The 15,585-nt window shown below is 36.6% G+C and overlaps 1 protein-coding gene across 2 annotated transcripts in view; it reads left to right on the top strand.

Moving 5' to 3' along the window:
- Nucleotides 1–15,585, top strand: part of slc4a8 (solute carrier family 4 member 8) — a 30,570-nt gene that overhangs the window by 11,188 nt on the left and 3,797 nt on the right. For both annotated transcript variants that reach the window (XM_051896348.1, XM_051896347.1), the window contains exons 3-21: nucleotides 110–271; nucleotides 2,090–2,225; nucleotides 2,557–2,717; nucleotides 5,587–5,775; nucleotides 6,324–6,412; nucleotides 7,598–7,755; nucleotides 7,841–7,928; nucleotides 9,511–9,657; nucleotides 9,741–9,841; nucleotides 10,084–10,258; nucleotides 10,373–10,506; nucleotides 10,944–11,189; nucleotides 11,422–11,527; nucleotides 12,114–12,275; nucleotides 12,372–12,485; nucleotides 14,542–14,703; nucleotides 14,789–15,040; nucleotides 15,161–15,229; nucleotides 15,318–15,491. In XM_051896348.1, coding sequence (XP_051752308.1) covers nucleotides 110–271; nucleotides 2,090–2,225; nucleotides 2,557–2,717; nucleotides 5,587–5,775; nucleotides 6,324–6,412; nucleotides 7,598–7,755; nucleotides 7,841–7,928; nucleotides 9,511–9,657; nucleotides 9,741–9,841; nucleotides 10,084–10,258; nucleotides 10,373–10,506; nucleotides 10,944–11,189; nucleotides 11,422–11,527; nucleotides 12,114–12,275; nucleotides 12,372–12,485; nucleotides 14,542–14,703; nucleotides 14,789–15,040; nucleotides 15,161–15,229; nucleotides 15,318–15,491 — 2,825 coding nt within the window. The remainder of the gene's footprint in view (nucleotides 1–109; nucleotides 272–2,089; nucleotides 2,226–2,556; nucleotides 2,718–5,586; nucleotides 5,776–6,323; nucleotides 6,413–7,597; nucleotides 7,756–7,840; nucleotides 7,929–9,510; nucleotides 9,658–9,740; nucleotides 9,842–10,083; nucleotides 10,259–10,372; nucleotides 10,507–10,943; nucleotides 11,190–11,421; nucleotides 11,528–12,113; nucleotides 12,276–12,371; nucleotides 12,486–14,541; nucleotides 14,704–14,788; nucleotides 15,041–15,160; nucleotides 15,230–15,317; nucleotides 15,492–15,585) is intronic.

Here is a 15,585-nt window from a genome sequence, read left to right on the forward strand (position 1 = left end):
TTCAACCACACACACATTCAGTTATTCATCTGATACAGCCAACAGCTCAATACAGTCATATTAGCTGAAAAAATCGCATTGAATCTCGCTCCTCTATCACTTCTCTCAGGTCACAGGACTCTTTTTGTGGGTGTGCGGATGCCCATGGGCAGACAGTCTCACCGTCATCACCGGCCACACAGCTCCAAACACCGCAGGAGATCTGAGAGGATGAGGGCTGAAAGTGTATCTCAGGAAGATGGGAACACAGAAAGTACCTCAGCGTCACATGGTGAGAACAACATCAGACCAAGTAACAAGTCAAGCAATATCCAGGACCCAAAATTAATTATATGCGGTATTGCTTTTATAAAGTAATCAAGTAGAAAATAATTTAGTTAATACTGAGTAACTTACATTTTAGTGGTTTGTTTTTGGTTAGCTATTTTCCCATAACGTTATTATAATATTTCCAGAACGTTAGTTTTTGGTTCCCAGAACGTTATTCTAACGTTATTTTAACTCTCCCAGAACATTATTCTAACGTTAATCATAAACATTTTTGGTTCTCAGAACATTATTCTAATGTTAATCATAAACGTTTTTGGTTCCCAGAACGTTATTGTAACGTTAATCTAACATTCCCAGAATATTAGTTTTTGGTTTGTATAATGTTATTCTAACATTCTTATAATGTTATTATAATGTTTCCAGACCGTAATAGCATAATAATTTGATGTAATAATAATAAGAAACATACAAATAGTATAAAATAACATTATATATCATGTGTGACGTATCCATGCGCACTCACTAGACTTTCTCATTCTAGCGTTTAATGCTGAGAAACTAACATTTTATATATATATATATATATATATATATATAAAATATAAATTAGTGCTGTCAGATCGATTAATCGATAATTTAGTGTAATAAGAAACATTCAAATAGTATGAACCCAGCTAACAATTTTTTGGTTCCCGGAACGTTAGTTTTTGTTTAGCCAGGAAAGTTTTCTTAACATTCTCAGAATGTTATTCTAATGTTAATCTAACGTTCCCAGATTGTTAGTTTTTGGTTTGTATAACGTTATTTAAAGAACGTTAGTATTTGGTTCCCAGAACGTTATTCTAACTCTCCCAGAATGTTATTCTGACGTTAATCATAAACGTTTTTGGTTCCCTGAACGTTATTCTAAAGTTAATCTAACATTCCCAGAACGTTAGTTTTTGGTTTGTATAACGTTATTCTAACGTTTTGATAACATTATTATAATGTTTCCAGAACTTAATAGCATAATTTGATGTAATAATAATAAGAAACATACAAATAGTATAAAATAACATAATATATATAAAATACAAATAAAATAATGCTGTCAGATCGTTTATTTGATAATTTAGTGCAAATTTTTTTCTTAATGTTCCCAGAATGTTAGTTTTGTATAACGTTCCCAGAACGTTAGTTTTTGGTTCCTAAAACGTATTCAAACGTTAATCTAACGTTCCCAGAACGTTAGTTTTTGGTTTGTGTAACATTATTCTAATGTTCTCATAACGTTATTATAACAGATTACATATTATAACTTCTACTACAATCCTCCAAAGGGCTGGACTATGAAGGACACAGCCTCACCAGGATGCAGTCTTCATTTTAAGAAACACCCATAAAATGCAGTTCCTGAATGAATCAATGTTTTGAATGAATCGGTTGAGTGAATGATTCAAATGACTCATTCACATTCACTTGTTGCCACCTACTGGCATAACGATGTAACCTGCAGAGAGAGTCACTGAAAATCCACAAAGCTAATGAACTGACCAACAGATAGTAAAGGTTAAATTAATATTTGTGAAGCACAGGGGCTAAACTGTTTCATAAAAAGGTTCATTACCCTACTTAGCCTACATCCTCTCACCTTTGTGCCCTTCAGCCCACAAAACCTAAAAACATAAACTCTTATTTATGATAACAAACACTGAAAATTGCTCTGGTGAGACTTTTGTTTACTGTGCTTCCTTCCTCTATTTCCTCTCTCACAGTGAAAATGAGGTTTACAAATATACTCTTGTCTGTGTCTCTCATTCGTCCTATCTCTCTTTCTCAGATACTCCATCCCAGAGGGTTCAGTTTATTCTGGGCACTGAAGAGGATGAGGAGCATGTGGCACATGAGCTCTTCACAGAACTTGACGAAATCTGTGTTAAAGATGGCAAAGATGCAGAGTGGAAGGAAACTGCTAGGTATGAATATGTTTCTTAATATCAACACATTTCCTATCCTGCAACAGCATATTCAGTGCTAAAATGTAGGTTAACTCAGGGGTTTTTAGTCTTTTAGATGGCACAGACCCCGAAATATGAACATCCACATGCTTGAGACCCCCATCCTAATATTTATAAGGCGGCTATATATTTTCATGCATAAACACCCAATTTGCAGAATATTACTTAAAAAATATTTAGTAGGCTATCTATTATGTTACATTATTATGTTTTCTGGTACTCACTATATTATTGTACTTGAAGTAAGAGGCTGTATATATGAGTCTTTTCTTTCTTTAATACTTCTTAGGTGGCTAAAGTTTGAGGAGGATGTGGAAGATGGCGGGGAGAGATGGAGTAAGCCGTACGTAGCTACACTCTCTCTCCATAGCCTGTTTGAACTACGAAGCTGCATCATAAACGGAACTGTCCTGTTGGACATGAAGGCCAGCTGCATTGAGGAAATTGCAGGTCAGTCAGAAATCAGTGGGTATGGAGCTTTGCACGTTTAACTGGGAAAGGATAAATGTATAACATTGAAAATGACACACTACATCTTTAAGGTTTTTTAAATGGATTCCGAAAATGTCAGTAATATACAAAATGCTTGCTCAACATTATATTGCTTAAATATGTATATAAACAACAGAAGTCAATGGGAAATCTCCACAATGATAGAAAAACTAACTTTAGTGTGACATCCACAAATTTAAAAAAACAACAACAACATAATACTGTTTTTAATGAAAAAAAATGTAGTGTTAGAAAGTATATGGGACTGTATGTACTTATTTACACACTCATTTAACTAAGTAAGCCTGTGTCTTTCAGAGGCCTGATGAGGAAGCAGTGGTGGACCATGGTGGCACCAGCTCAGTTCTGAATATCCATTATGAGAAAGAAACATTAGTTTATTGTTCCCGAAACGTTATTCCAACATTACTGTAAAGTTCCCAGAACGTTAGTTTTTGGTTTGTATAACATTATTCTAATGTTCCCATAACGTTATTATACCGTTTCCAGAATGTTCGTTTTTGGTTCCCAGAATATTATCCTAACGTTATTCTAACTCTCCCAGAACATTATTTTAACGTTAATCTAACGTTCCCAGAAAGTTAGTTTTTGGTTCCCAGAACATTATACTAATTTTCTGATAACATTATTATAATGTTTCCAGAAGTTAATAGCATAATTTGATAATTTGATGTAATAATAATAAGAAACATACAAATAGGATAAAATAACATTTTATATATATATATATATATATAAAATATACGATTAACTGATAATTTAGTGCAATTTTTAGTTCCCAGAACGTTAGTTGTTGGTCCCCAATATGTTTTTTTTTTTTTTTTAATGGTTTGTTTTTGGTTAGCCAGGAAAGTTTTCTTAACGTTCCCAGAACATTAGTTTTTGGTTTGTATAACATTATTCATTAAAGAGGCCATATTATGCACTTTTACAAAGTTTTGATTTTGTTTTTGGGGTCTACTAGAATAGGTTTTCAAGCTTGAATTTTTCACATATTTCACATTGTTGCAGCACCTCTCTTCCCAGTCTGTCAGTACCGCTCTGTTTAGTTCCTATCTCTATGAAGCACAATGTGCTGTGATTGGTTGGCTGGACCAGTGTTGTGATTGGTCGACTATAACAGCGTCTCTTGGACATGGCGACAACACACTACTAAGGCAACTCAACCAAGCCTCTTTTTTTTTTGCGTATGCCTTGGGCAAGAATTATTTAAATGAGGAATATTGTGACGTGTACTGAAGACAACTCAAGACTACAATCGAGGCGTTTCAGGGAGTTCAGAAACAGTGCTTATTGATGTAAAGAATAACTCTCTTTGTAGTGACTTTGTGCTTTGTAACTTTGCAGACCTTTTTTATTCTCAAACAGCAACAAAGTTGAAAGTGTAAAAAAGCATAATAGGTCCTCTTTAACAGTCTGATCACGATCTGACTGATCCAGACAAGTTTATATTTATTTAGTACACATTTTTAGTGAGGAATAGTACAGCAGTGTGACAAGTGTGTGTGTCCTGCAGTATATTAGGCCCACCTGTAACTTCACACATACTGTAACCACACACTCCCACTCATGCTGGTGATAGACATATGCAAACACTCATAACACCCATGGGTACTTAGTTTGAGAAACGAGGCATGGCTGTTAGCAGCCCTTAAAAGGAGGAAAACTTTTTGATCAAAGGTGAAATGTGTCATTTTTTCAGTTTTAAAATCTCCTTTAATATGCAGAGACAACTATAAGAACAGCATTTGTAGGTTGATTGTTCAAAGAGTGTAAAAATTGTGGCAGTTCTTTTAAAACTGTGGATGTTTGAATGGCTTGAAATGTCCACTGCATAAGTTGGGGCGGGACTACCTGTTTGGAAACAGTAATTTTTGCAATTCCATTTGGTGCCACTAGTGGCACTCATTATACACATAGCCTTTCAGATAACAATACAACAAAGACTGGGGCAAAATATTTAATTTAATAATTAAATGTTAAATAACACATAGAAGTCAGTAATAATATAATAGACCCTTTTCACATTTCCGGGTTTCTCAGAAGCGGAAATAGAGAATGATTGATATCGGCAGTCAGAAGAGAGAAAGATGTCATTTTTACCGTCACTCCCATAGCCACTGTATTAGAAACACCCTCATAGCAGCGTTAACTAGTTTTTTGTAATTTGATGCAAAGGTAATATAATACTAAGTATAGTGTTATAAATGTACATACGTTTTTTTAAAAATGAAAATATAAAAAAACTTTGCACAATTTCCGATATTGATGACCGTTAAAACGTGTCATCACAGTCTGTGAAAAGGGTCTATTTAGAAATTCCCATCAAAGATGATTGCAGCCATGCAACAAAGTTCTAATACTTAATTCAAACATCAGCCAATAAAGTCTAACATACTGACAATGTCACCTGTGGTTCATTGAGTCATGACTGTTATGATCAATGTTGCAACAGTGGTAGGAACAAGATTAATGTCTGAGATTCAAGAGAAGGACAGGGAGAGCCTTAGAGATTAATTATACTGTAAAGGTTGGAGGGGAGGGAAGGAGTGAGTGATGCAGATTAACACTGCTGCATCAGCTCCAACTGGAATTGTGGGAGGTTTTAAAGAATTAGAGAGTGCGAAAGTGTTGCAGTATTTTGCATGCTGGAATACAACATATTCAGTCCTAAATATGAGGTTTATCATTATCGTCATACAGTTTAATCACGCAAAACAATACATTGTCACTTTAAATTATACAATATTGTGCCTCAACAGTATGATGTACATTTGTGTTCTCATGTGTAATTTGTTGTGTGTAGATTTGGTGCTTGACCATCAGGAGGCAGCTCATGAACTGGATGACAGTGTGAGAATGAAGGTCCGAGAGGCACTTCTGAAAAGGCATCATCACCAGAGCGACAAGAAGAGGAACAACCTTCTGCCTATGGTCAAATCCCTCACTGACTCTGGCAGGAGACAGAGTGAACCTCACTCTATGGACAAGACCGGTGAGCTAAACTGCACATTTTACATGTGCAGTTTTTTTTTTTCTTTCATGAATAATGCTGTAAACTGAATTTCCTCATTCAAATCATTCTTTGGAGGTCGAAACTACTTCTGGTGAATTAATGGCATCATTTCTGTGGGTGGAGTGTCATGCTCCAAAAAAGCGCTCTACAGATTACTTCACATCCTGTGTGGTATCCTTGTGGGTATAATATGAAAATGAAATGGTTTACTCTGTTTGCATGCTCATGATTGGAGATAAAAGAGTGGATAGAACTTGGTTGTTAAGTGATTCTACCATATCAGTCTCATACTAACACCTAAAATGAAAGGTTTATTGTTATACTTTCAAATATTTTATTTTATATATTTGTGACCTTTATTTCAGCACTATAAATTTCCATTTTTAATTTTAGATTACTCCAAGCACATTTATTTGGTATCACCTGGGGAATCATGCATAATTGATTCATGTAGTAATGCTGAAGCTGAGGATATTTTAGGATGCTGTGAATATAAGATATTTATCATGTTTAATTGTATCTTTCAGGTCCTGCCACCTCTCCTCAGCCTCCACCTACAAACCCAGATGTAAAGAACGGTGCAGCACCGGATAATGGCCAGATAGATCTCACCAAGGTACTAGAACCACAACATCAAGACTAATTTGGAAGATTAATTTTTATCAAAATACAAATAAATAATACCAAATAATAGATACACACATTTGTGGGAATAAAAATGTATGCTATATCACTGATGTTTGCATACTGTGTGTAACCTGGCCTATGGCCTCATTCTATGGCATTCTATTTACCTCCAGAAATTAAGGCACAAATCATATACACAATATACACAATCAGACGAAACAGTAATGCAAAAACCTGTCCTGCATCCTGTTTTCAGAGAAAACAGATCTAGAAAAATGGATCATTTGTGAAATGGAATGATAAACAAAGAAATAGTATAAGAAAAGAGAGGAAAGATGATGTGAAAGCAAGACAACCCATTAAACCAAACAGGTTCAATCTGTTTATTTCTGTTTCTATTCTGATTGCTCACTGGAGGCAGGCAATGTATCGATTACCAAGAACATCTGGGACAAATGCAATGCACATACACACAAACACTTCCATCTGGTGATCCTTAGAGGTACTGCAGCTTGTTTGTGTAATGTTATGCTACTAGTCAGGAAACAGGAAATTAACTGTAATGAGCCAGATGTCAGCCATTTAGAGTGACAGTGAGGATGGCAGAGAGACGGCCCCAATCAGATTACATACCTGCTGTTCTTCTTATCTATAACTGTAACCCTGACCGAAATGAATAGCTGTTTGTGACTGGAATAACCACTAATAGAGTTCTACATCATTTATTTATACTGTATATAATATATCAAATAAAGTTTAAATAAAATTAAAAAAAATAATCTTCATCTTAAAAAAAAACAAACGCAGCGCTCTGACATGTAGTGCGGTTGCACTTCGGGTGACCCAAGTTCGAGTCCTGGCTCACGGACCTTTCCTGATCCCGTCCCCCTCTCTCTTCCTCTTCGTTTCCTGTCTTCACTATATTAATCTCAATGAAGGCAAAACACTTTAGAACTGTTGCTTTGCAACTAACTGAAGTTGAAGTGCTAAATTACTAAAACTGATAAATTAAAGCTAAAAACAACTAGTAAAACGGAAAAGGAACATAGCAACATTACTAAAGCCTAAACAAAAAATTTAAATGAATATTCATATAAATAAAAATATGAATAAATACTATAATAGTATATAAATAATACAAAAATAACACTGCTATGACCTTCTTTCTCCATAGGTTGACACACATTTCATGAAAAAGATCCCAACTGGAGCAGAGGCTTCTAATGTGCTGGTTGGAGAGCTGGACTTTTTAGAGAGATCCATTGTTGCATTTGTTCGCCTGTCTCCTGCTGTACTGCTCACAGGGCTCACTGAAGTTCCCATTCCCACTAGGTATAAACTGTTTGTTTGCAAATGCATGTATGGAGCTGAGGAATCCACTGGAACAGAATGATCAAAATCATTCTTTACTCTGCAGATTCTTGTTCATTTTGCTTGGTCCAGATGGAAAAGCCCACCAGTACCATGAGATCGGTCGCTCTATGGCCACCATCATGACCGATGAGGTCAATGCAGAACTCGACATACAGTGTATCAGTAGTCATAGCATTATCTCATTGGATATTAATGCATTAAAGGATTAGTCCACTTTCAAATAAAAATGTCCTGATAATTTACTCACCCCCATGTCATCCAAGATGTCCATGTCCTTCTTTCTTCAGTCAAAAAGAAATTCAGGTTTTTGATGAAAACATTCCAGGATTATTCTCCTTATAGTGGACTTCAGTTGGCCCCAAACGGTTGAAGGTCAAAACTGCAGTTTCAGTGCAGCTTCAAAGGGCTTTAAACGATACCAGACGAGGAATAAGGGTCTTATCTAGTGAAATGATCGGTCATTTTCTAAAAAAAATAAACATTATATATGTTTTAACCATAAATGCTCATCTTGAACTAGCTCTTCTTCTCTATTAGAATTCCAGCAGTGTAGACGCTGCTAAGTGTATTACAGCCCTCCACAGGTCAAAGTTTGAACTAATTGTTATATACTTGCACTAGCATATTGTATATGACAATTTACTTTGACCTGTGGAGGGCAGTAATACACTTAGGCCCTGTCCCAAATGGCACACTTCTATGCACTTTCGGTCTTGTGGACTTGGCTGCCGCATGCGCGTGTTCATTAAGTCCACGAGACCGTAGGGCAGGTATCTCCAACCCTGCTCCTAGAGGGCTACCATCCTGCAGATTTCAGTTCCAACCCTGCTCCAACACACCTGTCTGTAATTATCAAGCAACCCTGAACACCTTGATTAGCTGGTTCAGGTGTGTTTGATTCGGGTTGGAGCTAAAATTTGCAGGGCGGTAGCCCTCCAGGAGCAGGGTTGGAGACCCCTGCCGTAGGGTGTCCCATTTGTCAATTTTAGGCTTCAGAAGGGTGCTAGCGAGTGCCCCCTTTGCAGCCGATATGTGCCCTCGATGCGCACTTTTGCTGAGCCCGCACTGGTGCGAGCTCCGCGGCAGACTTCTTCCCGACAGTCAAAGCTATGTTACGTCACGAAACTGCGGACTCTTAGGAAGGCCGTGAGTGTTTAGGGTGCCATTTGGGACAGGGCCTTACCAGCTTCTACACTGCTGGAATTCTAATAGAGAAGAAGAAGAAGAGAGTGTCTATGGTTAAAACGTATATAATTTTTAATTTTTTTTAGAAAATGACCGATCATTTCGCTAGATGAGACCCTTATTCCTCGTCTGGTATTGTTTAAAGCCCTTTGAAGCTGCACTGGGGCCTATTGAAGTCCACTATAAGGAGAATAATCCTGGAATTAATCCTGGACATGGACGTCTTGGATGACATGGGGGTCAGTAAATTATCAGGAAATTTTTATTTGAAAGTGGACTACCCTTTAAAGGGATAGTGCACCCAAAAATGAAAATTTTGTCATCATTTACTCACCCTCAAGTTGTTCCAAATCTGTATGAGTTTCTTTGTTCTGTTGAAGACAAAAGAAGATTTTTTGGGTGAACTATCCCTTTAACCCCAGTCCTTACGTTTTCAGAAATACCATTTGTAGATTCAATTAAATTTTTTCTTTAATATAATTTTCTTTTTTTTTTTTTTTAATATGTCTTCATTCTTCCATCATTTAGATTTTCCATGATGTTGCATATAAGGCCAAGGACAGGAATGATTTGTTGGCTGGCATAGATGAGTTTCTGGATCAAGTGACAGTTTTGCCTCCAGGAGAATGGGACCCCTCTATTCGCATAGAGCCACCTAAAAGCGTCCCATCACAGGTATGGAAAAACACACACTTTTTAAAGTGAGGTTTAAGTGATTGATTATTTGTTGTAATTTATCTATTCCTCTGTCGGAATAGGAGAAAAGAAAGATGCCAGGGGTGCCGAATGGAACAGTTATTCCTGTTGAGGAAGAGCAGCATGGGGAACACCATGGACCAGAACTACAGAGAACTGGAAGGTGTGTGTGTGTGTGTGTCAGGTTTTAACTGCATTTTGGGAACTAGATATTCTCACCAGGATATTAAAACCAGAGAAACAATCTACAGTCCCCATGAGGAGAAACAGCTTAATAAACATATTGACTGAACAATTAACAAAAGCAGGTTTGTGCAGGGTTTAGAGGTTTAAGGGATAGAAATGTTTCTAGTTCAATATGAAAACAATAGAAATTCATGGAAATATATATTTCTCTCCTTCTAGGCTGTTTGGAGGACTGATTCTGGATGTGAAGAGAAAAGCTCCATTTTATCTGAGTGATTTTAAAGATGGTCTAAGTTTGCAGTGTGTAGCTTCTTTTCTGTTTCTGTACTGTGCCTGCATGTCACCTGTTATCACATTTGGAGGGCTTCTAGGAGAGGCTACAGAGGGACGCATTGTAAGTATGCAAACACACAGTTTTGTTTCTGTGTGGTCTATTAGGCAAAGTCATGCAAAAATATGTTTATAATGTAAAACACAGCAGTCGTGTGTGTGTGTGTGTGTGTGTCAGAGTGCGATTGAGTCTCTGTTAGGAGCGTCTATGACTGGAGTAGCATACTCTCTCTTTGCTGGACAGCCGCTAACTATACTGGGCAGCACTGGACCCGTCCTTGTGTTTGAAAAGATTCTCTTCAAGTTCTGCAAGTCAGTACAGACCACACCAAGTATTAATAATATACATATTTATTCAGTCACCTAATCATTCACTTTCTCCCCCAGAACAATTAGTCATTGGTTATTGTGATTTTAATATATTTGTTAAAACAATTTATATATTATATTTATTGTTATATATTATTTATTCATTAATTAATAATTCTTGAATTATATAATGATTATTATTATTATTATATGTGTTAAAATATTTTATTATTATATTATATGTATTATAGTCTAATAATAATTCTCTTTCAAAAACGTAGTTCATTTCAGGGGATGTTGAATAAATATTTACAATATATATTCTGTATCAATATAGTATTCATTTACTCATTTAGCCTCACTGCGCCATAAATATTTCATATAAAATCAGATCTTAACCCTCTTTATTGTTGCTGTCCTGCCCGTTTCTGTCCCTGCAGAGACTACGATCTCTCGTACCTGTCCCTGCGTACTTGTATTGGACTGTGGACGGCTTTCTTGTGTCTGATTCTTGTTGCAACAGATGCCAGCTCCTTGGTCTGTTACATTACACGTTTTACAGAGGAAGCTTTTGCTGCGCTCATCTGCCTTATCTTCATCTACGAAGCACTGGAGAAACTTTTCCATCTTGGAGAACTGTACCCGATCAACAGACATGGCGATCTGGACAAACTAACACTGGCCTAGTAAGTATAAACTCATATACGCAGACACCGACACAAGTTGGATCTCAGGAAATATCTGGGGTTTCTAATTTTTTGTTCTTAGATGATAATAATTCTGGTTCAAATAAATGAGTAAGTAAGGACATAAATAAATTATTCTCCTAGACAGCAATGAGATTAAATGGAGAGAAATTAAGACTGGAATAACTGTTTGTGAACACGCATTTTAACACATTGGATTATGTGCCATCAGCTGTAGGTGTGCAGAGCCTGATAATCCCAGTAATAAAACAGTAGAACTGTGGAATCAGAGGAACATCACAGCCTCTGCAGTGCCATGGAGCAACCTCACTGTAACGGTACTTCAACCTCCCACAGTCCTCACACAGTCTAATCAAAATACTGGAAACTAAAACATTCTTACATGGTCTTACCTTAAAAGTGCACTGAGCAATTTTTGCTTAGCTGGCCGCTATACAACAACAGCCTAAGACTTATTTATACTGACACCTACTGGTGTGGATGCATTATCATGCAAAAGTAACCATTTTGGTTAGACCACTGATATGGCTGGGGGAGTCTTAATCTCATGTGAGTGTAGGTGATTTTGAATATACCTGTAAATGTCTTTAAGTGTAAATATTAATGAGAAAAAATATTGCTTTAAAGCTGATTTATCTAACTTTTAACTTCACAACAGCCTCGCATCGTAATGAACATCTTACAACATCAGGCAGTGAAAAGAACACCTTATGACACACATTGTACAGTTGGAGGAGTCCTGTTATTCAATTCTCGTCCCATTACTGCAGTGCAATGTTATTTCACAGTGTAGTCTCTCACACAGATCGCATTTAGTGCTAATCCTATTTTCACAGCTGAGTCAGTGTCTGGGCTGCCAGTGCCGTTAAATATGAGCCAAACTTTGTGTGTGTTTGTGAGTAGGAGTGTTTAGATCTCCAGGGACAGTTTATTGGATCGGCGTGTGGACACCATGGTCCCTACACCCCTGATGTGCTCTTCTGGTCAGCCATCTTGTTTTTTAGTACCTTTTTCCTCTCTGGCTTCCTGAAACAGTTCAAAACTAGCAGATACTTCCCAACACGGGTGAGGCTGAAATACTTACATACATTATGTTTGCATACACTGTGATTTTGTATACAATAAATGCAAAGTGTGTATCCATGTGTTTTTGTGATGTAGGTACGGTCAGTGATCAGTGATTTTGCCGTGTTCCTCACCATTGTCCTCATGGTCCTGATCGATTATCTCATTGGAGTTCCATCCCAAAAATTACAAGTGCCCAGCAAATTTAAGGTAGGAATCAATAATTAAATGTGCACACAAATACACACACTGGTGTTTGCATATTTAGCCCTATAACGCTGTATTTATCAAATTTGGTAAATGGCTTTCTAAGGCTTTACAATTAACGTGATAAATGCTGCATACTTTGATGAAAAATACTAGTATACCATGCAATACAGTACATGTCTTCTGCCCCCTTGTGGAATATCCATGCTCTTCAGAAAGGACTTTTAATATAATTTCCAAAATGCCCGCCTCTGTCATTATCAACATCCCTTTTGCTGTAAAATATTTGCATTTATTACTATTAATATGTATACCGGATTGAAGTAATGTGTTCATAATATTCCGTACAATATATCCATACATATTTGAGGTATATTTATTTTATTCATAATAATAAATAAATAAAATGTGGTCATTAAATAATTTAATCATTAAACTGAAAAACAACTGAAATATAATTTTACTATATAATTTTTATTCATTTGTTTATATATTTATATATGAAGCCTGCTCTATCTTTATTAAAATCTCTGATTTTTTTTTATATTATTGCAAACTCTAGCATATGATAAAAGATAAATTAGACAAATAAACCAAAATAGCTGCCAATCAAATCTGATTTAATTGGTACTAAAAAGGAAACATCTGTGAGGGTCAGTAAAGAGTAAAAGCTCTCTCTAGTTCTTCCTAACAGTTTAGGAAGCTTTTTCATTCAAAGCTTACCTTACAGTGATGAATGCACTGCTTCAGTCTTCAGTCAGTTCTTTGCTGTCCATTCATAATCCACAACAGTCCTGTTTTGTGCAATTCGTTCACGTCTTGTTTCTAGGCACATTTGTTCATATGATTAGGTTAGAGTGGCACCCCTGCAATGACAGATTAGATGATTAGACAATGCTGAGTGTTGGAATTGAGTTTATACCCCAGGCTAATCCAGATACATGCGCTGTGCGCTGACAGTGATCTATGAACAATTGAGCTGGACTAATATGTAATCCATAGTTAACAAATATTCCTCAATTTAGACTGAATTGTCATAAACATTGCATTATTCTTGGTTAAATATCTTAAAGGAAAGACACATATCTTTGTCAGCCTGGCAAATGCTGAAACTCATCTGACACTACACTGTTTTTTACAATTATTTGGTCAATTTATCTAAAATATACACTACTTTTTGGGGTCAGTAAGATTTTTTTTTAAGAAATTAATCCTCTTATTAAGCAATGACGCAATAAATTGATAAAAAAAAAAAAAAATCACCAGTAAAGACTACTGTAGCGTGTGATGTTTCAGAGAAGATGGATCCAAATTAAGTATTATAAGTTTATTAACAAAATAACAAAAGTAAGTCCAAGCAAAGGTGAAAAACTGAGTACATCCAAACACAATGGGAAAAGCAGGCAGAACCAGAACTGAAAACTAACATTTAACACGATACATCCACAAAGGACAACACCAGACAAAAAAAAACATAGGAAACTAGGGTATAAATACACAAAATAACAAGGGGCTAACAAGGGACAGATGATGGTAATTAATCACTATAGTAACAAACAAGGGTAACCAAGGAAACAAACCAGGAAGCTAAGCCAACAAGGCAAACACAGGAAGTGAAACACAGGAAAAATTGGAACAGAAAATGCATATCAAAATGAGAGTCCTGAAACAGAAATCTACATTGTTACAAAAAAATCTATTTAAAATAAATACTGTTCCTTTAAATTTTATATTCATCAAAAAATGTTAAATGTATAACAGTTTCCACAAAAAAAAAAATTAAGCAGCACAACTGTTGATAATAAAAAGAAAAGTTTCTTTAGCACCAAATCAGCATTTTAGAATAATTTTGTAAGGATCACGTGACACTGGACAATAAAAACTGAAGAAATGGCTGCTGAAAATGTGTTAGTTTCTTAAGGTATTACTAGCAAAGATGAAAAATATATGAATTCGCATTTATGTTTGCCTCATGAAAAAAGTATATGGAGTAAGTATGATTACCGTGCTATTTTCAGAGGTTTGGTCGGTTGTTTAAATTTCTCCTTGTGTTTTACAGCCCACACGTGATGACCGGGGTTGGTTGATTAACCCCATTGGGCGAAACCCTTGGTGGACTGTGCTGGCTGCCTCAATACCAGCTCTTCTCTGCACCATCCTCATCTTCATGGACCAACAGATCACCGCCGTCATAATAAACCGCAAGGAGCACAAACTTCTAGTATGTATAGTTTTTTAAAGTAGCCTTTACAGAGGATGTGTGTGTGTGTGCTGATCATATGTATGTGCTCTATTCCTCTACACAGAAAGGTTGCGGGTACCATTTAGATCTTCTGATGGTTGGAGTGATGTTGGCCGTATGTTCTGTAATGGGGTTGCCTTGGTTTGTCGCAGCAACCGTCCTGTCAATTTCCCACGTCAACAGCCTGAAGCTGGAGTCTGAAAGCTCTGCCCCTGGAGAGCAGCCTCGATTTTTGGGTATTAGAGAGCAAAGGCTGACTGGTTTGGTCATTTTTCTACTGATGGGCTGCTCTGTGTTCATGACTGGGGCATTACAGGTACTCACACAAAATCTGTGGTTTCATATAATATGTACGGTGGCCTACTTGAATAAGGCACACTTAATGTCATTGCATTAGATAACAAAATATCTTAAAGAACTGCTTTTTGTTTTACAGTTCATTCCTATGCCAGTTCTCTATGGTGTTTTTCTTTATATGGGCGCCTCATCTCTGAAAGGCATTCAGGTAGAGATATTCATCTGACACTACACATAGACGTGCATTCAGTGACACGTCAGTTACTTATCATCTTTCTCTGCCCTGTCTTTCTTAGTTCTTTGACCGTCTGATGTTGTTTGGCATGCCACCGAAGCACCAGCCAGACTTTATTTATCTACGTCACGTTCCTCTAAGGAAAGTCCACCTGTTCACTCTAACCCAACTTACCTGCCTTATGCTGCTCTGGGTCATCAAAACGTCCCCTGCTGCAATCGTCTTCCCTATGATGGTAGGACCCATAACCAAGTACATACTTTATGTTAGGGGTGTAAAAACTTCATTAACAATTTAATATTAGAATAAAACATGTAGCTTTTTTGTAC

Source organism: Ctenopharyngodon idella, chromosome 6, assembly GCF_019924925.1.
Source record: "Ctenopharyngodon idella isolate HZGC_01 chromosome 6, HZGC01, whole genome shotgun sequence".
NCBI classification, from domain to species: Eukaryota; Metazoa; Chordata; class Actinopteri; order Cypriniformes; family Xenocyprididae; genus Ctenopharyngodon; species Ctenopharyngodon idella.